A 23,493-nucleotide genomic window follows, 5' to 3' on the forward strand; every position below is an offset into this window, starting at 1 on the left:
TTCATTGTCTGGCTCTGGCTGGGCCCGCTGCGTTGACGCATGTGCTTACGAATGTTCCTGGAGTAATTACGTTAAGATTTTAATTAGCTGAAAGTTCATCTACCACTTCTTTTCTGTCCGTGAGTATTCAATCTCTTGTTTGGCACAAATGTGACAAATTAAAGAGCCAGAACTGCTATTTTCTTCCCCCCCTTCCAAAAGCGTTTGGCTCCAGCTCAGCACCAAAGCCTGAGGCTTTGTGCACGTGTCTGAACTTCAGTAGTGCTGCGTTGAAAGCACAGCCACAGGGAAGTGTGCAGGCACAGATACCACAAGTCCAAACCCATGGCAAATTTGCATCGACGTAAAACACATACAGTAGTAAGCCAATTCTCCCTCACTGTGCAACCGCTGTGGCGTGCTACGTGCTTCCTTCAGAGAGACGTACAGGGTGTTGAAATGAATCATACACTACACTGCTGCATCAACGAGGTGACAGACCATAATCGATTATTGCCTACTGATGGTGCTTGTTGATTCGCCGGTCGCTGCTTTTGTTGTTTCTGCCTTTTGTCTGCTGTGTTCAGACTCTGCTACGTTCAGGAGGTGTCTTTTCTTAATAGCAGAAACATAAAAAATGGAGAGTTCTGATAAATATGACTTTTATCTATTTATGACATTTGTTGATGAAAACAGTATGAAGTAATATATATATATTAATATTGAGGAGGTGACGCATCGTTGACAGGATAATCGTAATCAGGGTGCGATTTGTGAAAAAAGGTTTCGATCATGCACAACAAAACAAAACATGCAAGAATGAAATCCCCCTTTCAGTATCACGGATATAGAGCCACTCGGCCAGCCGTGCTAAAACACTTACTTATCAACTTCAATATCCAATGGAAAATATTCTCTAAATGAAATAGCACAACGTGGTGTCAAAACATAAAACACAGCGTGTTCAAGCCGGAGAGCGGAGTTCACTTCCCGGCGAAAAACTAAAGACTTTCACCCAGGAAACGCTCGTTTGTTCCTTGGGAGTGTTTGTGGGTAATCCAAACCACCATCTTTTTCCTAAACTTAACAAGCCGTTTTGTTGCCTAAACTTAACTGTCATCGCCATTGCCCCCGAAAGGAGCGTCATCTGGCGGTGCCTGTAGACGGTAGTCTGGCTATCACCAGACCAAACTCAATCTTTTAAGACTGAACATTGGTCTGGGGAGTCTGCTCTGTATTTTCTACTGCACAAGAGGCATGATCAACGGGTAGAGTTAAAATGACTCAATTGGATAGTCCCTCAACCAATCAGACCAACGATCCGGTTGACGTAGCAGCGACAGCGGCATCAACGGGTTGCTGCGCTTCGGTGGCCGCCCATGTTGAATGTAAACAAAAAGCTGCTTGGTCGCTTCTCTATCGTCATCGTGTTAAACCCGCCAATAGCGTGCCAGGTGGATAAGCCAGTTTGTGATTAGTAACGGAGATACTGTAACGATGCAGATTTGTAACGGAAGCAGGATAGATAAACGTACAGGTTTCCAGCCTGAGCTGCAGGGCGAAATCAAATCGCCGGCAGATCGGGCTGGGTTTACCCAGTCTATGTAGCCGGCTCACAGTCACCTATTGGTGGCTAAACAACCACCGCTGGTAGCCGGTGTCCCAGAGCTCTGTAGCGGATAAATACATCCAGCAACTGCCGCTCGGATGTTATCGTTCTATGGCACTATACACTGTTCACGTTACAGCGCTTTAACTTAGTTTAAAATACTTCGATTTGAGGTATATAATATATGTTCCATTGGTGAATATACATTTTGTCCCCACCTGGGATAAAAATAATTCAGCAGAAACATGGATATGTAGACCGGAAAATCGCACCCTGATCGTAATCGAATCGTGAGACCATTATTTTTTGCTCTTGTTTTCTTTCCTTGTTGGTTGCTATTTTTGTCTTTATATTGTGTTTGACTGTTGCTGATTGATTTACAGCTGAATATGGTCCGTCATGTTACTACCTGTCAACAACAATCATGTGACTCTTTACCTACGGACCATGTGACTACTGGCCAATCGGCTATAAGATACAGTTCAAATGCAAACATTTTATACTTGCCTTGATGAAGGCCTCAGCGACCAAAACGCATTGCCTTGTTTTTAATGATTTATTCAAGAAATATAATAAAGGCTTTTTAAACTTTACACACTATATATATATATATATATATATATATATATATATATATATATATACACACACACACATACTTTGAAAATGTTTGAATAATTCAGCAGCGGCAAGGATATATAGACCAGAAAGGGGGGAATTCCAAGCACCCTGATCGTAATTGAATTGTGAGATCATTATTTTTTGCTCTTTTTTCTTTCCTTGTTGGTTGCTATTTTTGTCTTTATATTGTGTTTGACTGATTGATTTACTGCTGAATATGGTCCGTCATGTGACTACCTGTCCACAACAATTCAGCAGCGGTAAGGATATATAGACCAGAAAGGGGGAAAATCGCACCCTGATGGTAATGTAATCGTGAGACCAGTGAAGAATCACACCCCTAGTATACATGCTTATGGCCTATTATTCTCCACACAGCCACAGTGTTGTTCACGGTGCTGCTTGTGACTGTGTCTGAGGCTGGAGTGGCTCACCCTCTGGCTCTGAACGGGACCCCAAGGATGTGACCTGGAAGGGCCGGTAGGGTTTGCCATCAGACACGGGAACTTCCACGCTCTCCTCCTCTGACGACGACACGGTGACGTCTGGCTGGGACTCTGAGATAGACGACAGGAACTGGTCCATGTCAGCTTTCTGCTCCTGGAGCAACTCATCTGCAGAAAAGCGTACATGAAAAAGAGGATGAGACGGCCTGGCACACAGCGGTGGAAGAAGTATTCAGATCCTTTACTTCTGTAAAAGTACTAATACCACACTGTAAAAATACTCAGTTACAAGTAAAAGTCCTGCATTGATTGAAATGTTACTCAAGTAAAAGTATGTAAGTATCATCAGGAAAATGTACTTGAAGTATTAAAAGTATCAATGCAGATAAATCCTCCCATCTTAGAAAGTGGAAAGGATCCAAACAGTTGTGTGTTAAATGGTCTAATCATTTTAGCTGGACTTGTAGGCTCTTATATTGTTGGCTAGTTTCATTTATAATAAAACATCAGATTTTATAAGCTACATGTGTTTTGTGTACAGAAATCTTAATTTGTGAAGTAACTAGTAACTAAAGCTGTCATATGAATGTAGCGGAGTAGAAGTAGAAAGTGGCATGAAAAGAAAAGACTCAAGTAAAGGATGAGTACCTCAAACATTTGGACTTAAGTACATTCCACCACTGTTGGATCATGCTAACAACTGTCAACCTGGGACATGACAGCAACGTGCAAAATGAGTTTCGCCAATTATTGTTAACGGAGCCGCTGCTGCAAGAGAGACGTCTGTTCCCATTTCTGCTAACTACCAATTAGTATTTCTCTGTGAGCTATTTTCCGTGTAAATCTGCTCATCTCCCAACAGGATGCTGCATGGTGAAAGCTGTGACCCAGTTCTGTCATTGCACCCGCTCCACTTTAATCTGCACTGCCGCAACACCATGCTGTGGTCCCTTTTATGAACCAAAGGAGATAATGAAACGTGCCGGACATTGCCCGTCTTAAATCGTACCACTGGAGATGAATACATCCCAAATACAGTTTCCAGCTTTAGATCCAATTGTAAAAAACGAGAGCTGGTGAGCAGAGCCCCTTAAAAACAGGGAGTAGGGGGGTGGGGGGGCGGCCTTTTGCTCTCCCAGTAGAGCGCCCCATGTAGGCTAAGTCCTTTGCAGTGGCCCGGGTTTGAATCAGACCCACGGCCCTTTGCTGCGTGTCATCCCCTCTCTTTCTCTCGCCCCTTTCCTGTTAATCCACTGTCACTATCGCACAAAAGGAAAAGCCCCCCCCCCCCAAAAAAAAGAATCTTAAAATAAAAGTAAACGGAGAGTAGGAGCAGTATTAACTTCCCCTCCACAAGTTACATACCGAGAAAAAGACAATACTTTTCTTTGCTTCTCTGATAATTGGTTTACAGACAAGTGCTAAAGCCTGTCCAGTGCTCTAGATTTGTGTTTCCCTTTGCACAGAGAAGACTGTGTTGTATTTGTGTCAGTTTGCAGCAGACAAAAGGAAAAACATTCACTGAGGGTCAGCGGAAATGCGATGCATTGGCTTATCTGTCGGGGACATGTGCGAATTCCATCACTGTTTTCATTTCACTCTCTTTTCTTATTACAGCCTCGGGGCTTTTTTCGCTGAACACGACTCACCAATTTCATCCTGAATCTCCTCGGCCACATAAGGTACTTTGTAGAGCAGAGATAGACTCTGGTTCATCCTCTCGTCGATCACACGCAGGTGGGTCATCACCTGCGTGTTGGAAAAACAGACAAACAGGCCGTCATGGAACCAAAATCCAGCTTTAGGATGACTTCAAAGTAAAATGCTTCCCTGTATATAAAATGATGGCTCGTATTCCCAGGATCTTGGATCATTCAAAACACAGGACTAAATAATCAAGATTACCATTCACATCCAGGACTGCAGCTAATTATTGTCATATATGTCATTTTTTTGATGCACGGTGGCCCAATGGTTAGCACTGTGGCCTCACAGCAACAAGGTACCGGGTCAACCCTGGTCGTCCCGGGCCTTTCTGTATGGAGTTATTTGCCTGTTGTCCTCGGTAGAGAGTAGTCCAACCCCTCCGCTTTGAGTGTCTATGATATTATAATTATTAATAGTTTAGTCTATAGCAGGGCTAATCAACTTGCTCTGGCCAGGGGTCACTTTTGTAAAATGACAGGAGGCCAGGAGCCAGTTAATGAACAGACATTAATAATATTTATGATATAATATCAGATACACTGAATAAACATTAAAATGGCCCATAACTCCTCTCCCATTGAAATTCTTTATTTACAAATAATATAGGGCTGGACAATATATCGATATTATATCCATATCTGGATATGAGTCTAGATATCGTCTTATATTTTGGATATTTTAATATCGTGATAGGACACAAGTGTTTTATCTTTTCCTGGTTTTAAAGAGCTGCATTACAGTAAAGTGATGTAATTTCCTGAATATACCAGCCTGTTCTAGCTGTTCTGTTATTTGCCTTTATAGCCACATTACTAATGTGTAAATATTTTTTGAAAAAAACAAAAACAAATTGTCAAACCTAGAATATCATCGCTATCGAGGTATTTGGTCAAAATGTTTGTGATATTAGATTTATATACATACACATTATATATATATATATATATATATATATATATATATATAGTTTTCAAATTAAATGACTTACTAACTAAAGTAACTTGGCACAGGGATTGACACTAGGCAAATCAGACAAATCAGATGTTTGTATGCTCTCTGGAACCTTATTTACATTCAAAGTATTCCCAGTGTGACGCCATTTGTTTTCACTGTGAATGAGAAATATGGTCAGCAGGCCACCCACACCCAGTTTCCTGCGGGCCGTTTGTGGAGTATCACTGGTCCGAATGCCATAAAATAAGAACAAATGGCCCTTGTACATTCCCAAAGCCCTGGGTGTTGTCTTTAAAGTGCTTATTTTGTCTGGAAAACAGTGAAGAACACAATCCAATTATCTTTATAATGATATAAGATTGAAAAAAATATGATAATCCTTACAATTGGAGAAGCAGGAATTGTTTCGATAAAACACTTGAAATGATTAAACATTCATTCATATTGCTGATGAATTATTTTATGGAATTTGACAAATCCATAAACTGAGTAATCCTTCCAACGCTAATCCAGTGACAAGTAATTACAGCGTGATTTGCCAACTATTAGTAGAAAATGTTCATCCCAATGGTATTTATCCAAAAGCTAACTTTAACAAACCAGAAAATACATTCTCCCTGTTAGGAGATTTGCACAGGGAAGCAGTGACAAACATGGTGGTGCGGTGAGATAATGCATTATGAGAAAATTGGAATTCATCTTCAGAAACAGGCGCCAGCAGAACCAGGAAAAAAAAAAAAAAAAAAATAAATATATATATATATATATATATATATATATATATATATATATATATATATATATATATATAAAGAAGAACACAACAACACATACCATAAAGAAAAGAGAAAAAATTATAAAAAGCAGAACGAAAAAAAGAAAAAAAAAGAAAAAAAAAAGTAAAATTGTTCTGTATCTAGAACCTTGATTGAGTAATGCTTTAACTCAGTCAGCAACATCATGCCATAACAACTGCAAATCAGTATATGTACATATATTAAGAAACGTTGAGAATGATTCACATTTTCTATTCTTTTGTCCTTATTATGATGGGTTAAGCACACCCATCTTACATGAAATGTCTGGTCAAAATCCTGAAATGTTCTGGCGTACTGATGATGACCAAATGGAGTGGTTGTTTAGATTGTTTAAATTATATATATATATATAATCTAAACAATCTAAACAACCACTCCATTTGGTCATCATCAGTACAAGTTGGCGACTTCTGTCTTTAAAGCATGGCAAAAAAGACAAGAAGGTTTATTTGTTTAATTTATGTTGTTATTCTGGTATCTGGTCGCTTGTTTTTGGGCTTGACACAATAATAACATTATTCGTTCATTCATTCATTCATATATATATATATATCTTTTGGATTAATGGGTGCAACCAAGAAACAGACATTTCATAAATGTAATAAATGACTATACAGTACAAAGCTAGCTGTTCTTTGCCCAGAATATAAATGTTCTGCAGGGAGAGAGTCATCCATGTACACAAATGTAAACAGAGCTGTCAGAAATGTGCTTTCTGCTAGAGAGCACAGTTTCTTAAGATGAACTCAGACTCGCTCACAGCCAGCCAACTTGCAGACATAAAACACGTTGCTGCGCGTAATATTCAAATCAGCATCGAAGCTTAGAACTGACTTGACAGGATCTACTGCCTGTCAGCCCCAATGATCACCACTACATCACACTTTGGGTAAAACAACAAACTCTTTTGATCCAACAGATACAAAACACTGTGTTCCAAAAAAAGAAAAAAAAATCCTCCTTTCTACCAGCAGCAAGATGTTTGTAGGAGGAATATTTCCACATTTCGGCTGCCAAAGCGGTTGGCAGAATATGAAAAACTCCCAGCCACTGACAGAGCTGACCAGCGCTTGGCAGGTGACTGGTGTTTATTTCCCACTATGATGATTGACTATTTTAATCTTCTAACACATAGCTGCAGTGCAGCAGAGCCAGCAACAGATGGCAGTAATGCATCTTTCCTATTAAAGGCCGGTTGCAGCTAGCCTGGTCCTACCAGACTCTGGTCCAGACTAGCCTGGTCCTACCAGACTCTGGTACATTTCATTTGTACAGAGAGTCTGGCCTCTCTCCATTGACAAGTGTTAACTTCCTTAAAGGCGGGTACTCTGTTGAAGTTTAAAACTATTGGATCTGCCCAGAGCCACTCTGGATTTGCCATAACCAATCGCTAACGTTTGGTCCTGATGTATGTCATGCGCATGTGCAACAAGAGGGGAGACTGACAAGAACTATCGGCTTAGCACCGCTAGCGTTCGCCTTAGCTAACTCCTTTACCACTAACGGAGCGAGCTGGAAAATCTAACTTTTCCCGAACCCCGTGGGGAGGAGGACCACAACATCATGGCCCCCAACAAAACTCAGCAAAGACTGTTCTTGCTCGGGCTTTAACTTCTGGATATTCGGCGGTGTTGCCACAACGGACCGCATCTTTCTCCGCCGCCATTACAGAACTAGAACTCAAAACTAGCACACGACCTCAACGTCATCGTTCTCAGCCACTCCCTCTGTTCGCTGATCGGACCGGTAAAAATTTGACCGGAGAAAACCCAAAAATATACCGCGAACCCAGACGGAGTACTGAAGGAAAATGAAAATTTAGCGGAAGTAAGTAGGAGGGCGGAGCCAGGCTAGGTTACAGCCCCGTGGCACCTTCCTGTCCATGTTTGACTAACAATCCTCATTATGAAGACTGCATGTCCCAGATTTGGAGTAGAGATTTCAACGCATCAAGAAGGCTCTGGTAAGCTAGACAGGTGAGGCTAGGGCTGGGCGATATGGAGAAAATCAGATATCGCGATATTCTTGTCAAACACCTCAATGTCGATATTGTGGCGATATTCTAGGGTTTACAATTGGTGCTTTAACAAAACATCTTCACAATGAGATTTTAGATAAATAATCTTCAGTAATGTAGATATAATGAAATACAGATGAGCGCATGAAATATCCATGTTCAGTATCCCATGGTTATATATCCCATAGAAGATTTAAAAGAAAAAATGCAATGAATTTCTTTTTTTATTATCTAGTTTGACAGTCAGTTGTCATAAAATGTGAATTAGAAGCGTTTCCATCAACTGGTTTAGAGCGAATAAACTGGACTAGGCAAAGCGTAGTTTCGTCACAAGTTGACATTAGGCCTACGCATGGTTGTAGATTGCAAACCGGCTTGCTAAATCAAAGAGTTTAGAAGCTAAGTTCTTTGGCTAAATGGAGAGAGGCAGCATTGGACAAGTTGGCCACTTCCAATCCAGGGTTGTGCCAGAGACATTTGGTGTCTGTGTATACGCGGTGTGCAGGGCCATACGATTCAAGTGGTTGAACCAATTCGTCAATTTACCCGACGTGGCTGAGGCACAGGCTATAGCGCACCGCAACTCCACTACACACCTTGTGCCACAAGTGTATGCCGCACTGAATGGGACCCATATCCCGATGCTTCCCCCATCCGATGGATACCGGGACTATAGTCATATGAGTTACATGTTCGCTACGTCACAACTTATTTGGCAAAGCTGTTTCCATCTCCCATTTTGCGCACCTAAAGCGAGTAAAAACTTTTTTGCCAATTACAGTTACGTTTTTCTGAATTTTTGAAAAAACAATTTCTAACATGATACTTCAAAATGCGCATGAAAATACATTGATGGAAACTTGACTACTCATAACGGAAAAAGAACATAAATAAACTACTTTAAAAGTAGATTTTCTTTGGGGCTAAATTATGTGGTACTGGATCGTACTCGCCAATACCGATACCAGCATTTTAAGCAGTACCTTGTATTTTTCTGATACTGGTATCAGTATCTACTTGATCCCAAGTTACATAAAGCGCAGCAAGCCCTCTGTTTACAGAGAGTTCTTTTGTAATGCACTTCTAAGTCGCACATGTCAAATCCCACAGTCACACAAACTGAAAAATGCAGATTGGAACATGCTGCAGGATTGGCTGAGTGAAGACATGTACACAGGATCATGCTTGACAAATAAACAGCGTGAAAGCACAACAATACAGACTGGCTTCCCATGACTGAGCACAGAGGCTCACTGCCTCCCAGATACCACCATTCCTCTAAATAGCAACCCTGCGGCCCTTCCCCCCTCCCCACTATGTCTATGTTGTTTCATCCATCTGCTGTGTTATCTGTAATGGTGGAGGATAACTGTAAATGGTGTCGAAGGCTGTTGACACAAACAGGCGAGTACATCTTACGGAAGAGCTGCAAGCCAAATCCCTGTGCACTGGCTCAGAGTCCAGCATTACACAATACCTGCACAGTGTTAATCTGAGGCTGAGGCTTAAGTGAATGAAACACCAGCCCTCCCTCCCACCCTCCCTCCGTCAGACCAGCCTACTCACTCCTCCTGGGCATCAACTCAGAGAAACACACACTCTTTCTACCTCCTACTCACTTAGAAACAGGGCAGAGAGGAGCAGGTCTGAGACACCATTATCCCTCCCTGTCTGAGCGGGAGCAGGAAGAGGGTGAGATCTCGGAGTGGCTCTGCGTGAGGTTTCAGATTAACTGACACAGCCTTTGATACAGTACTTCGAAACAGACTCAGGCAACGATTTAAACTGCTACATTTTGGTTTAAAAAAGAATATCTTCTGCTACGTCCCCCACCCCCCTCATTCCCCCTGCTCTGGCGTTTCCGAGCCCCTAAAACAGAGACCTTTGGCAACACAGACACTGACGCCAACGTTTCGCGCGACTGATTGGGTCATGACGTTTCGGTCTCTGAGACTAAGCTACTAATAACGTTAACATGGCGACCACCAGCAGCGGGCGGAGTCTACACGCTGCCTCCTGTTTATGTCCAGTATACCAGAATGTTGATGAGATATGAGGTTTGGGCATGCTAGTTTAAACGGAGATTAGATGTTCTACTGGAGCTACAAACACTGTTGTGTGCACAGAGATGGCTTTTGGTAGCAGTGTAAATGCAGTCTCAGGAAGGATGCAAAACCTCAAACTACTGGCAGGTATCGATTAACTAAATTGAACTATACAGACCTAAAGGACTACGCAGTTGATGATCAATTAGTTGGATAAAGCTAAGATCATTAATTCAAACCAAAATGCCCAACATTTGCTGCAGCTCCAGCTTCTGAAATGTATGGATTTGATGTTTTTCTCAGTTTGTAAATGGTATATTCCAGAGTTTGTCCCTGGTTGATTTGACACCCATTGTGGAATGGTCTAATGGTCCTGTAATAATATGATACGGTAAAGTAGGTGCTGGACTTAGAAGAATTATGCTTCTGGGTCAGTGTAATGCTTATCAGTTACATTTTCTAAGCACAAACTGACATTTGGAAAAACAGAAAAATCCAATTTTTCATTTGTTTCCACCTTGACAAATTAAAATTAAATTTGATCTTTAACCTGTTTTTCCAATTTTCTGTTTTTTATTCATAGGATCAGAAATTGAGAAAATTACAAAATTGCCTCTGAGCTCCAATTATTCAATACTGCAATGGTAATCTCTTCCTCTACTTGCGGAATATGCAGGTCATTAACTGCATATGGACCAAAAAAAAAACAAAAAACGTATATACTTGGGGTCAGAAGTGCTTGCAACTGATGGTTTCGAGTGTGGGGTGGTGGGCGCAGCTAGGCGGAACGAGGGAGAGAATACCATTGCAGTATTGAATAATTGGAGCCCAGACGCAATTTTGTAATTTTTAAAATTTCTGATCCTCTGAATAAAAACAGAAAATTGGAAAAACAGTTTAAAGATCCAATTTTTTAATTTGTCAAGGCAGAAAAAAAATTTAAATTGGATATTGGAACCCATTTTTCTGTTTTTCCAAATGTCCGTTTGTGCTTAGAAAATTGAACTGATAAGCGTTACACTGACCCTTCTGCCTGCTCCTTCTCGAATTGATTTGTATATGTGTCAGGGTCCCACCGTCCATGGTCCCACCTTGGGATTGACTTCATGACCGACCTTCCCAGATCCAATGGCCACAATAGTATCTTCGTCGTTGTGGATAGATTCTTTAAGGGTTGTAAGCTGATTCCCCTGCCCGGACTCCCTACCGCTCTCGTGGCCGCAGAGGCCCTCTTCAGCCACGTGTTCATAAACTTTGGCATTCCCGAAGACATCGTGTCGGATAGAGGGCCGCAGTTCATCTCCAGGGTTTGGCAAGCTTTCTTCAGGCTCCTTGGGGTTACTGTTAGCCTGTCTTCAGGGTACCATCCTCAGACTAATGGACAGACAGAGCAGAAGATCCAGGAGATCGGACGTTACTTGAGGACGTATTGCCACCAGAACCAGGACAGCTGGAGCCGTTTCCTCCCATGGGCGGAATACGCCCAAAACTCCCTTCGACAATCCACTACGGGGCTCACCCAGTTTCAGTGCATCCTGGGTTATCAACCTCCTCTCTTCCCCTGGTCGGGTGAGCCCTCGGAGGTTCCGGCTGTCGACTACTGGTTCCATCAAAGTGAGAGGGTTTGGGACTCGGCTCACGTACAGCTCCAACAAGCTGTGCGGAGGCACAAGGAGCAAGCAGACCGTCGTCGGTCCGACCCTCCTGGCCAAAGGGTGTGGCTTTCGACTCGGGACATCCGCCTCCGCCTGCCCTGCCGCAAGCTGAGTCCTCGGTACATTGGACCCTTCACCGTACAGAAGCAGTTGAACGACATCACCTACAGGCTAAACCTGCCACCGCAGTACAAAATCTCACCATCATTCCATGTATCTCTTCTGAAACCCTTGTTTTATTTTATTTATTTTTTTTAACTGTTTTTTCTCTTGTAAAGTTTTAGTGCGCGATCACTGTAGCCTGGTATTGTGTGGATGCCCCGACAGTGTTGTTGTCATTACTTAGAACATTCTCATGGGGGAGACAGAAACTACGCGCTACAGCTTTAAAGTATGTTAATTGTGGGCGCCCGGGTAGTTCATCTGGTAGAGCGGGTTCCCATATGTAGAGGTTTATTCCTCGACGCAGAGGACCAGGATTCAAATCTGACCTGTGGCGATTTCGTGCATGTCTCTCCCCTTTCATGTCCAAGCTGTCCTAACAATTAAAAATGCCCGAAAGAGTAGTAGTATGTTTATTGTCCGAGTTAAATAAAAAAAAAACTAAACAAGCATTATGAAGACATCACCTTAGGCCCTGGTCATTTTTCACTAAAGTCAAATCATGTGATCATCAGGCCCGAAACACTGACCTGTGACTTCATCTGAGCAGCCTTCTCAGGATCCACAGCCAGGACGTGCTGGTAGTGGCGGATGGTGTGCTGGCGGTCCTTGTTCTCGGCGCGGACGTACCGTCTCAGAGCTTGCAGGATGCGGTGGGGCTGAAGGGGGGAGGGGGAGAAGAGGGGTGGTTTGTAACACAGCCTCATTAACATACCTGTGTAATACTGATTCTTAAATGTGTCAGGATGATGCAATTTGGCCTGTAATAATTATTACATACAAAATAATTGTCTAATCGCAATTTTTTTTTTTTTACATAATTGACGTTTCTTTGTTTAACCACAGTCACGTAATTGCTAACATTAGCTAAGGTCCTAAGGGGTATGACTGTTGATGGTAATTATCAGTTTTATGTTCATTTAAGAAAAAAAAGAAAATACAGTGTTTTATGATAATAAGGAGGTGTGGTTTACTTCATAGGCTGTGTATTTGCCTTTACTACATTATCTGGGTCACATGACTCGGATATTACCAAAAGCTGTATCCTGTGATTCACACAACACTTTAATTTGTTTGCAAAAGTAATACATAAATACATATCTTTTCATTTGACTGAAAGAGACAATTATATTGTTAACCGCAATTATTTCGGAGACAATTAATTGTACAGTAACATTTAGATGCAATCATCCTGTCTTGTGTGGATATAGTAAGTGACAGGACAGCAAAATATTGTCTCTGAAGTTGTATACATCAATTAATCTATCAATCAATCAATAGTTCTGTTCTAATTTTAGAGTTGGCAACCAAATATATGTGATTTTCATTCCAAAGATCCAGATTTCAGGTTGATTTTGTTTTAGCTAATAAAACATTAAATAATAAAACAATATGACCCACAGACCCACTCAGTAGCGAGCGTATCATCAGACATGAGCACACTTTGTGCTACTAAAGATGATAAATAACATGACCCCCCCCCCCGCCTTCATATATCGGAGCAGAAGGATTACAAATGTGAGGTGCTAAAGAAACACTGCATATGACAGACCATAAGGTCTACCGCAGCTCCTACTGAAATAGCATCACAAACCACAGATGATGCAATTTTTAAAGGGTGTAACTGGCGCAGGATTAGAAATCCCTGCTCTCAGGTCAGGTTATTACATTTGAAATGAGTATGAAATAGAAATATTTCAGTCCTTCCGTTTTGAGAGACAAGCCCAGCAGCGGTGCTCAGAGAGGCCAGCAGCACCTCGCAACACAGTGTGCTGGCAAAAGGATCAAAAGATTATTAGATAAGAGGAATAAAAAAACAAAAACAAGGCAGGGATTATAGTAGTGGGTTCAAATGTGATTGACTTTGCGCTCATGGATTTTGGGATGTGTGTTTTTGTGGTTGCAGTAATCCATTCTGCTCATGATGCAAGTTGGCAGCGAGTCTTTTGACAGGAGATGACATTAGCCACAGGCCATAAGTAGTGGAAGGGGTGAGTGTGTGCGTGTGAGAGTAGGTTCTGACAGAAATGTATGAGTATGTGTGTGTGTGTGTGTGTGTTTGTGAGAGAGTGTGTTCTGACAGAAATGTATGAGCACATTGACTGATGGGAGGAAAAAGCAACAGACAGATGAAGTGTGGTGAGGGGAGGATAAAAGATGCTCCCAGAGGCCAGTGTGCAGTGTTTACCCTGGGGGGGTCGGCCTGCAGGGCAGCCAGGTAGTTCTCCAGGGCCAGACGGCGCCGGTCATTCAGCATGGCCTCCACCCGGGCCAGGTGAGTCTCCACCAGCTGCTGCTTCTCGCTGGCTGCCTCCTCCTCCAGGGACTCCACCATGGCTTGGAAGTGCTACAGAAAAAATCACAAACGTACATAAATATGTATACGCACCTTAACCAGTGCGGCACAACAGAGCTCTTTCGACATCTACTTAAAAGGAAGAAAAAAAAAAACAGCTCTCGGTTTCACTAATGTCGCCTCTCAGGCTTGTCAGGGGAGTTAGGGACTCATTTAGAAGTCTCCCCATTCAGCAGCGCCCTAATTTAGCCTCTGAGTGATAAAGATAGAGCAGCCAGGGGGAAAAAGGATCTTTATTGGCACAGGGAGCGAGGGACCCAGGGCCCGTAAGCCGTCATATCTCACCCAAACAAAGAGACAAAAGAGGGGACTCCCAGGGGGAAGGATCAATAGGCCTCATTCACCAATATCTAACAAGTTTTTTTAGACTTTTCTTAAGAAAGTTCCTAAGAAAAGTCTACGTCTGATTCATGACGTGTTCTTAAACAGCAGAATTGTTCGCAGGCACGTTCTTAGAATGATGAATCCCAACGTCTTCGTAATAATTAACTTATAATATAGCAGAAGTAAACGCCCTGTTAATTCCCATAAAAGGGCTTGACATGGCAGGGCCGTGTGCACACTTAGAGAAATGTCGAAAAAAAGATGTGGGCAAGACGGTGGAGGCCTCAACTCCAAAAGAAAGAAAAACTTTAGTAATTCTGAAGTGGAGGTACTACTGCAAGAAGATAGCAAAAAAACAAGACATCATATTTAGTAGCGTCAGCAGTGCATACTAAGCAGCAAATAAAACTGATGCATGGAATGCAATTACCAAAGACCGTTAACAGTCTATGGCATTTACTCATGCAGTGAATGCTGGTATCTGGAGAGGGGTGCAGAACTGATGAAGTATCTAGGCCTAGCACAATTCATACACAATGCAATTCAAAGTGCTTTACAAATGAGCAGAAGTGTAAGTGTAGTGTGTATTTATTAAAACAAAGAAACATAATTATGTGTAAAATAATGAAAATAATTGCTAACACTTTACTTGAAGGTATCGACATAATCGTGACATGACACTGTCATGAACGTGTCATAAACCTTATAAACAAGTCAAACGTTTATGACTTCTTTAATTTGCATTTGTTTTTCATGATTGTTGACATTTTGGTTGATATTGAATTTATAAATAATTACCAAAGTTATCTCTTGGTCATGACAAGTTGACATTACATTAGTTTGGGATGTCTTTGTAATGACGACTTGACATTAACCAGGATGACATTACCAGAGGATGTCTTTGTCATGACAACATGACATAATGTCATCCTGCTTATTGTCAAGTTGTCTTATTAAGGACACTCCAAACAAACTGAATGTCAACTTGTCATGACCAAGACAACTTCTGGTAATGTCACTTTGATTAATGTCAAGCTGTCATAATCAAGACAACCCAAACAATGTCAACTTGTCATGACAAAAACCGAATGCCGAAAGTGTTACCAAATTAGTTACAAAATTATAAAGAAATATAAAAATTTTAAATTAGAACGGATGAAAACGGTATAACTACTTGTTTTGCGCAAAAACATCAGCTCTTACCTAAGAACAAATCCAAAATAAGAAAACATTGGTGAATGCCAGAATCTTCGTGAAAACTGCGTAAGTGGGGTTTAAGAACACATTTGTTCTTAAGAACGATTGGTGAATGAGGCCCAGTGTGTCTTACCTGGATCAATGTCTGCCTCTCGGCCTTGGGCAGGTTCTTCGCCTGGCGATCAGCCTCTTCCCACTCTTTCCTTACCTGGAACACGAGAGACGGAATTGAAGCGATGTGCAAGGTGGTCCTACTGCACCTGTCGACTCAAAGTGAGTCAAACAGGCATTTGGAGGCAAAAGAAAGCCTTTCATTGCACAAAGGTAAGTGACCCTTAAAGTATGACTTTGCTCCTTGCCTTGACCTGAACACAGGGTGAAAAGAGGAGCTGCAATAATGTGCAGTACAACAAAAATATGGTGTTTTTTTTAAATTAAACCATGTAAACCTAGTCTGGTCCAACCTCAAAATACAATTGTGAACCTGAAATGAGCATAATATGGGCACTTTAAACTACAAAAACGTTATACGTGTTCTTATTTTAGTACTTTTAAAAAGTCAGATTTTCTTTCTGCTTCTTCAAATGTTTCAACATTCTTTCAATGTTATTGCAAAATAGGTCACAGTCACAGAGAAAGACTGATGCGAAACGAATCCTCACTCAGGGCTGTTTCTAGGATTTACGGATATTGTAGACTTAGCCCAGACCTCGGGGTCCAGGGGGGATCGTCCCCCGGGATTTTCTTTATAAACAAGCTCTATATTGATGCTTTTTTTGATGCATTCTGGCACCTTATTTACTGTACATTCAAAGGCTTCATTCCTTAAAGAAATCTAAAAAGATTGAGTTGTTGTTCCCACCTGGACCTCTGTCATTTCTCCTCTACTCTTCCTGCTGTGACTTAGTTCCCTCAGCGTGTGTTGCGAGGTAGTTTATGGCGTTTTTCCATTACATGGTACCTACTCCACTCTACTCGGCTCGACCACGGTGCCCCGTCCTCCTTTTTCCATTGCAGATTTAGTACCGCCTAGCGTGGCCTATCTACATATACATACATACATATATATATATATACACATACATACATACATACATACATACATACATACATTCATACATATATATATATATATATATATATATATATATATATACATACATACATACATACACATATATATATATATACATACATACATTTTTCATTACATTTTACATTATGCGCATTTTTCTGTCTGAGCCCGGCCCGCGTCCGACAGAGCAGTAACCGAGCCCGGCCCGAGCGCGACAGGCATTAAGATATTTATGTCCGAGCCCGACACAATTAAAATCTCTCACACTAATGACACATAGTACGTTTGTGTAGAAAGCCCGCTTCTATTAAGCAACTGTAGGAAGGCATTCGGAAAGGTCAACAGATGAGCGCGTTAGCGTACACGGGGCAACGAGCGCACGTTAACACAGGCGCACACATACATAATAAGCTTTTTTTTTTCTTTATATGATTAGATTTTGGGGCTTTTCCCTTTACTATAGTGATAGTGGATAGATATGAAAGGGGGAGAGAGATGGGGGATGACACTCAGCAAAGGGCAGCAGGTCGGATTCGAAAACGGGCTGCTGCAGGAGTCAGCCTACATGGGGCGCACACTCTAACTGGGTGAGCTAGAGGCCGCCCCATGATAAGCTTTTTTAAATAAAAAATGTTCAATGCCTTATTGCTCTGATGTGACCGAGCCCGACCCGAACCCGAACATCATTTTTATAAATATCTGTCTAAACCTGGCCCAGCCGGTCCCAACGGGCTCAGTAAGGGTATCCATCCCCTACTCTAAAAGGAGTACAAGTTCTATTCATTTTGTGAATGTAATGTTTATCACGATGCATAATTCTGTGATAATAGTACCGCTTTAGTTTTATAGTTTTTGGTTAAAAAAAGGCAGTTATTTGGCAAGTAAAGCAGGTTTTGGTAGGATGTTCCAAAACAGATTCTGCTTTCAAAGCCTGAACATTCTGCATCTGGGAAAATACTCTTTGATTAACTGGTACTGGTCAATATCACAGATATTGTACATAAAAGTTTGAAATCACCTTATTATATAGTTATATTGACTTTTTCTTCTTTCCCTCAATTACAGCCATTTTCCTCTCGAAGTAATCCTCTCACACATCTGATTCCAAACTTTTGACCCGTTGTGTGCAGCAAAATATTAAGCAATACAAATCGTACTTATCGGTTCTTTAATTAGGGGAGTGGTGTCCGGACTGGACCTGGTAACTCACCCTCTCCATGCGGTTGCGGTGCCTGATCTCCAGCTGCTCCTTGGCCCTCTGGAAGCGACTGTGCTCCTTGTCGTCGGCCGGGGTCTCAAAGTAGATGTCCACATCATCGGTGGGCTGGGGGGTCGGGGGGACGGCTGCAAATTCAGAAAGAGATGGTGAGTGGACAGGGCTGACAACCAGGAAGAGAGACAGAGAGATACACAGACACAGAGACAGACAGGCTGACAACCAGGCAGAGAGATACACAGACACAGAGACAGACAGACAGGCTGACAACCAGGCAGAGAGATACACAGACACAGAGACAGACAGACAGGCTGACAACCAGGCAGAGAGACACACAGACACAGAGACAGACAGACAGGCTGATTTAGGCAGAGAGACACACAGAGACAGAGACACACAGACAGGCTGATTCAGGTAGAGAGACACACAGACAGAGAGACAGACAGACAGACAGACAACCAGAGAGACACATATTAATGTGTCTCTCTCACATATTAATTTGATTATTACCATTGGTATATTGTTATTATTGTGACTTTGGTTTTGATATGATTATTTATATTGTTGTTGAATTTGTATTTGTATTCATTAATTAGTTACATTAATGCTGATAAAGCTAATTGAATTGAATCAGACTGATCCAGGCAGAGAGACACGCAGACATAGGTAGGCAGAGAGAAAGACAGATAGACAGACAGGCTGATCCAGGCAGAGAGTCACACTGACATAGGTAGGCAGAGAGAGAGAAAGACAGATAGACAGACAGGCTGATCCAGGCAGAGAGACACACTGACATAGGTAGGCAGAGAGAGAATGACAGACAGTGAGAGAGAGAGAGAGTTCAAAGTGGAATGCAGATTGAAGTTGGGCAAAAATCCTCAGAGAAGCACTCCTCTCACTGGCGTTATTCCACTCTCAGTAACTCTGATAAATTTAAAAGAATCTGACAGTCCTTCCTTTCAAGTTCCTTTCATCTTCCCATTGGCTTTCTGCTGACAGGTCGCCTCTCCCACACTAATGGAAATATCTCTGTTTGACGGCCGGGTCATCTGGGGAGAGGCCAGAGGGCTCTGTTCTGGGTTCCTCTCTATCTAGTCACGCAGGACTCACTCCCTGCACCGCCGCAACTCGCAAGAACAATAACGCTCCGGGCTCGCAAACAGGAAGAGACCTCATCGTTTCACCTCAGCATCAAAAACAGGAGGCACGGGTCAACGGATGACGCACAGTTTCACTGCTTTGAACTTTACGGCTTCAGCTCCTAATAATGTTTTATTTCTGATGAGGGGTGAGTCATTGGTGCAACAAAAATATAAGGTGCTTGCTGACATATGCTGGTGGGATTCTGGCAAAAAAGTAGTGGCAGTGCTCTAGTAGCAGACAGACAGAGGCAGAGAGAGAGAGACAGACAGACAGAGAGAGGCAGAGAGACAGACAGACAGACAGACAGACACACAGATACAGACATAGACAGAGACAGATAGACAGATGCAGAGAGACAGACAGACAGACAGACAGAGAGAGAGAGACAAAGACAGACAGACAGACAGACAGACATAGACAGAGACACAGAGACAGACAGGCGGACGGACAGAATGACAGAGAGACAGACAGACAGAAACATGACAGGAGTGAACACTGACAGGCACACAGAGGAGAAAGAAAAGTGTGTTTGAAGTTGCATGCATGTGAATGACCATTAATTAAAATGAAAACTTTACTTCTGTATCCCAATTGAAAATGTACTTGGAAAGCGTATTGTTTTAAATTCTTAGATTTAGTGGAACTCAAATACGATGTCTGAGTTTTGGAACAGAACAGTTCTACCAAACCCTTTACTTCATTTAAGAAACAAAGCCACATTCAGTCTAAAAAATCTGATAATAAGTACAGAGGACTATGAATCTGAGTAAGCATTTTTTTTGAAAACAGGGAATATTTCTAAGTAATGTATTTATTCAAATAAAACCTAATAAAAGATTCATTTCTATCTGTCAGATCTAGTTAATATTGAACATTTCAACAGTTCCAGTTTAGTAGAGAAAGAAGTGAAACTAATGGACCAGCGTGTCCCAGAAATGAAAACATTAAGATCTATTAAAGAAGAACTGGACGCTACATGACATTTTTATGCAGTGATACAGTGATCAAACCAGTATTTGAATAATATACTGACAGAAACAAAATCAGCAATACTTTAGATAAATTGTTCAAGTTATTAAGCAAAATCTGCTTCCAGCTTCTTAAATGTGAAGATTTGGTGCTTTGTTTTAAAGGGGCGCTATGCAGTTTTGGCAATTTCCTCGCTGTTGTCTCGTATGTTTCTTTATAGAGCTCCCTCTACAGCTTCGGAATAGATATTTGGCAGCTTCTATGTTTACTTGTGGCTCGGTCAGTCTGCCGTTTCCTCTTTCTCTGTTCCTCCGACAATGCTTTCCTAGCTTTCTGCTTCCTTTTTTTGCCGACTCAGCCATGACGATAGTGTGAAAAACTCCATCGTTACCTTGTTCTTATAGCTAGCCGGTTCCTGTATGTGTGCAGTGCTGTAAAGCAATTTGTTACATTGTGAGACCTGATATCACGTGATACTTCCTGATGCTGAGGCCGCTGGCTCGCTGGCCGAAAGTTGCAAGGGTGGTTTTTCCACTCACAGGCGCTAGGGGGGAGCGAGACGACCACCATTCAACCCGAAAAAAAGTCATAGAACCATTCCAATGACTCTGAAGCTGTTCAGTTAAGGTAAATTAAGCTAAAACACTGCATAGTTCCCCTTTAAATCATTGTAAATTACATATCTTTGGATTATCAAATGCTGCCCTGGCAAAACGAGATACAACAAGCGGCCTCTTCAAGACTAACACTTCATTTTACAGTTATTGACAGATAATAATCATAAGTTGCAGCAATTGATATATCAGTGGAAAAATAAAGAAAGGAAGATGACGTTGGGTGAATTGAGTGTTGTTGTGGAGGTGGCATGCTAATAACAGCTGTGTGCTTTGATGAGTGAAAGCTGAAGACTAGACCCATATCATCCTAAAGTGTTTTTCAGCCCGAGAGTCTGCATCAGAGAGAGACAGAGAGAAAGAGAGAGAGAGAGAGAGAGGCCTCCGTCTGGTGAGACTTACTCAGGCGCTTGCACACGGCCATGCAGTACTCCTCCGAGTCGAAATTGTTGCGGTTGCCGGCACAGCCCCCGTATACGAAGCGCACACACCTCCTCTGGTTCATGTCGAAGTGCCAGCGGGGCATGGAGGCGCGGCAGGGGCCGGTCTCAGCCTCCAGGGTGCACACCGCTGCCAGGGGACAGCGTGTTAGATCATCCGACCCCCGGGGGGCAGCACGTCATTCCACTCTCAAATACAAACTAACATTCCTTACCTCCGCTACGTCCAGAAATACGAATACACAACACAATGACAAAAAACTGGAGCAACTCCTGTTTGTACATGAGCAGGATTTAGCAGCAGTTTAGCTACAAACAAAGGCAGCATGATCCATCCTTATGTACTCCGACAAAGCAGAACAGTACATCACAGGGTCTGCTGTGAGCTGAAGAAAAGGGTAATGCTGATGCTTACACTTGTCTAATCACAGTCTGGCTGAGATTTAAGCATAGCTGTCGATAGTTTAAAAGCTAAAAAAAAAGTTGATTATATTTTAAGTGGTAGGCAAAGTGCCAATAAGAGAGAGAAGAAAAAAAAAAAAAAAAAAAAAAAAAAAAAAAAAAAAAGAAAATGCAGGAGAGTACATCAGAATTTAAACTCATTACCAACCTTTCACTTCCTGCAGAGTCTTGTCCTCGTCCTGGCTCTCGGACATTTTGCTGATCTCTTTCTTCTCGTCCTCGTCCTCCTTATCCGCCTCCTCGTCCTCGTAGACGTAGTGGTACTCCTCCTCGTCTTCCTCATCCTCGTCTTCCTCCCCCTGCACCGGCTCCTCCTTTTGCGTGGTCTGCTCGTCGGCTGGTGTCTCACTGGAGGAGGTGGGGAAGAGGTGATTGAGTGAAGGGGTGGAAAGCCAGGAAGAGGAGTGATTTATCAAATGAGTCAGAGCGGCTGCCACAGGTCAATATCAGGACACTTTCATTCACCCAGATGGCCAGCGGCGCCCGCCCTTCGCAACAGAGCGGACGTTACCGAGCAATATTTCACAGACCTGCCAGGGTGTTCCCTGGCATCAGAAGGTTTAGGTGCAGCACCCCGGAGCCGTTTTGAATGCATTAGAATGTGCCAGAGACCACCAAATTTGGGCTTTTACAGCCAGAACCTGCCCCTGGCGGATTTGTTATGTGTTTTTTTTTTAAGATTATTTTTTTGGCTTTTCCGCCTTTAATGGACAGGACAGCTAGGTGAGAAAGGGGAGAGAGAGGGGGAAGACACGCAGGAAATCGTCCTAGGTCGGACTCAAACCCTGGACCTCAGCATCGAGGCATAAACCTCTATGTATATGTGCGCCTGCTCTACCCACTGAGCCAACCCGGCCACAGGACCCACGGATTTCTATAAAAATCCTCCTCCTGAACATTCTGTCCCCCTTACTTGGGAAATTACCGCTACACCCCTGACAAAATGTATGGGGAAATCGCATGTTTTTCAATTGAAAAACATCCCATTTTCTTGAGGAAGGACGCTGTAAACCCCCCCAGCCCTCCCCTCCCAAATATGCAAACCTAAGTCTTCTACAAACGGAGAGAAAACACTGGATGCAATGATCACACACCCCGGCGCAGCCTGCTCACCTGTCCTCTACGGCGTCCTCGTCTTCCAGCTCGGTCTCGTCAATCTCCTCGTCCTCCATCTCCTCCTCTTCGTCGTCCTCCTGGGAGGGCAGGGAAGGGGCGGCGGGCTCCTCGCTGCGAGAGGAGGGGCAGCACACGTACTCGGTGCCGTGGAACTTGTCGATGCCGCAGGGCAGCAGCATGCCGTAGCTGTGCAGCACCATGGAGCTCTTGGCGCAGGCCTGATAAGGGGGGGGGGGGAGAGGAGTAGTGATGGGATCAGCTGAACATGGCCAGAAGGCTCCAGATTAAAGAAGATGCTCTGGTGGAATGTAACTAAGTACATTTAATCCAGTACTGTACTTAAGTCCAAATGTTGAGCTACGTTTCCTTTACTTGATTCTTTACTTTTCATGCCACGTTCTACTTCTACTCCGCTATATTTCAGGGAGAAATATTGTACTTTTTACTCCACTACATTCATCTGTTACAGCTTTAGTTACTAGTTAATTTACACATTAAGATTTCCGCAGACAAAACACATGTAGTTTATAAAATATGATATGAATCAAAATAAATATTGGACCCATTT

The 23,493-nt window shown here is 42.5% G+C and overlaps 1 protein-coding gene across 5 annotated transcripts in view; it reads right to left on the minus strand.

The window, feature by feature from the left end:
* The window catches only part of aplp2 (amyloid beta (A4) precursor-like protein 2), a 109,350-nt gene that overhangs the window by 11,793 nt on the left and 74,064 nt on the right, over nt 1–23,493 (minus strand). For 4 of the 5 annotated variants that reach the window (XM_039787665.1, XM_039787675.1, XM_039787656.1 and 1 more), the window contains exons 5-13: nt 22,923–23,143; nt 21,958–22,157; nt 21,310–21,477; nt 18,176–18,309; nt 16,024–16,098; nt 14,202–14,360; nt 12,544–12,672; nt 4,305–4,404; nt 2,644–2,823 (exon numbers count right to left, since the gene is read on the minus strand). In XM_039787665.1, coding sequence (XP_039643599.1) covers nt 2,644–2,823; nt 4,305–4,404; nt 12,544–12,672; nt 14,202–14,360; nt 16,024–16,098; nt 18,176–18,309; nt 21,310–21,477; nt 21,958–22,157; nt 22,923–23,143 — 1,366 coding nt within the window. The remainder of the gene's footprint in view (nt 1–2,643; nt 2,824–4,304; nt 4,405–12,543; nt 12,673–14,201; nt 14,361–16,023; nt 16,099–18,175; nt 18,310–21,309; nt 21,478–21,957; nt 22,158–22,922; nt 23,144–23,493) is intronic. The other variant, XM_039787683.1, reaches the window with a different exon arrangement.

Source organism: Perca fluviatilis, chromosome 2 (assembly GCF_010015445.1).
Source record: "Perca fluviatilis chromosome 2, GENO_Pfluv_1.0, whole genome shotgun sequence".
NCBI classification, from domain to species: Eukaryota; Metazoa; Chordata; class Actinopteri; order Perciformes; family Percidae; genus Perca; species Perca fluviatilis.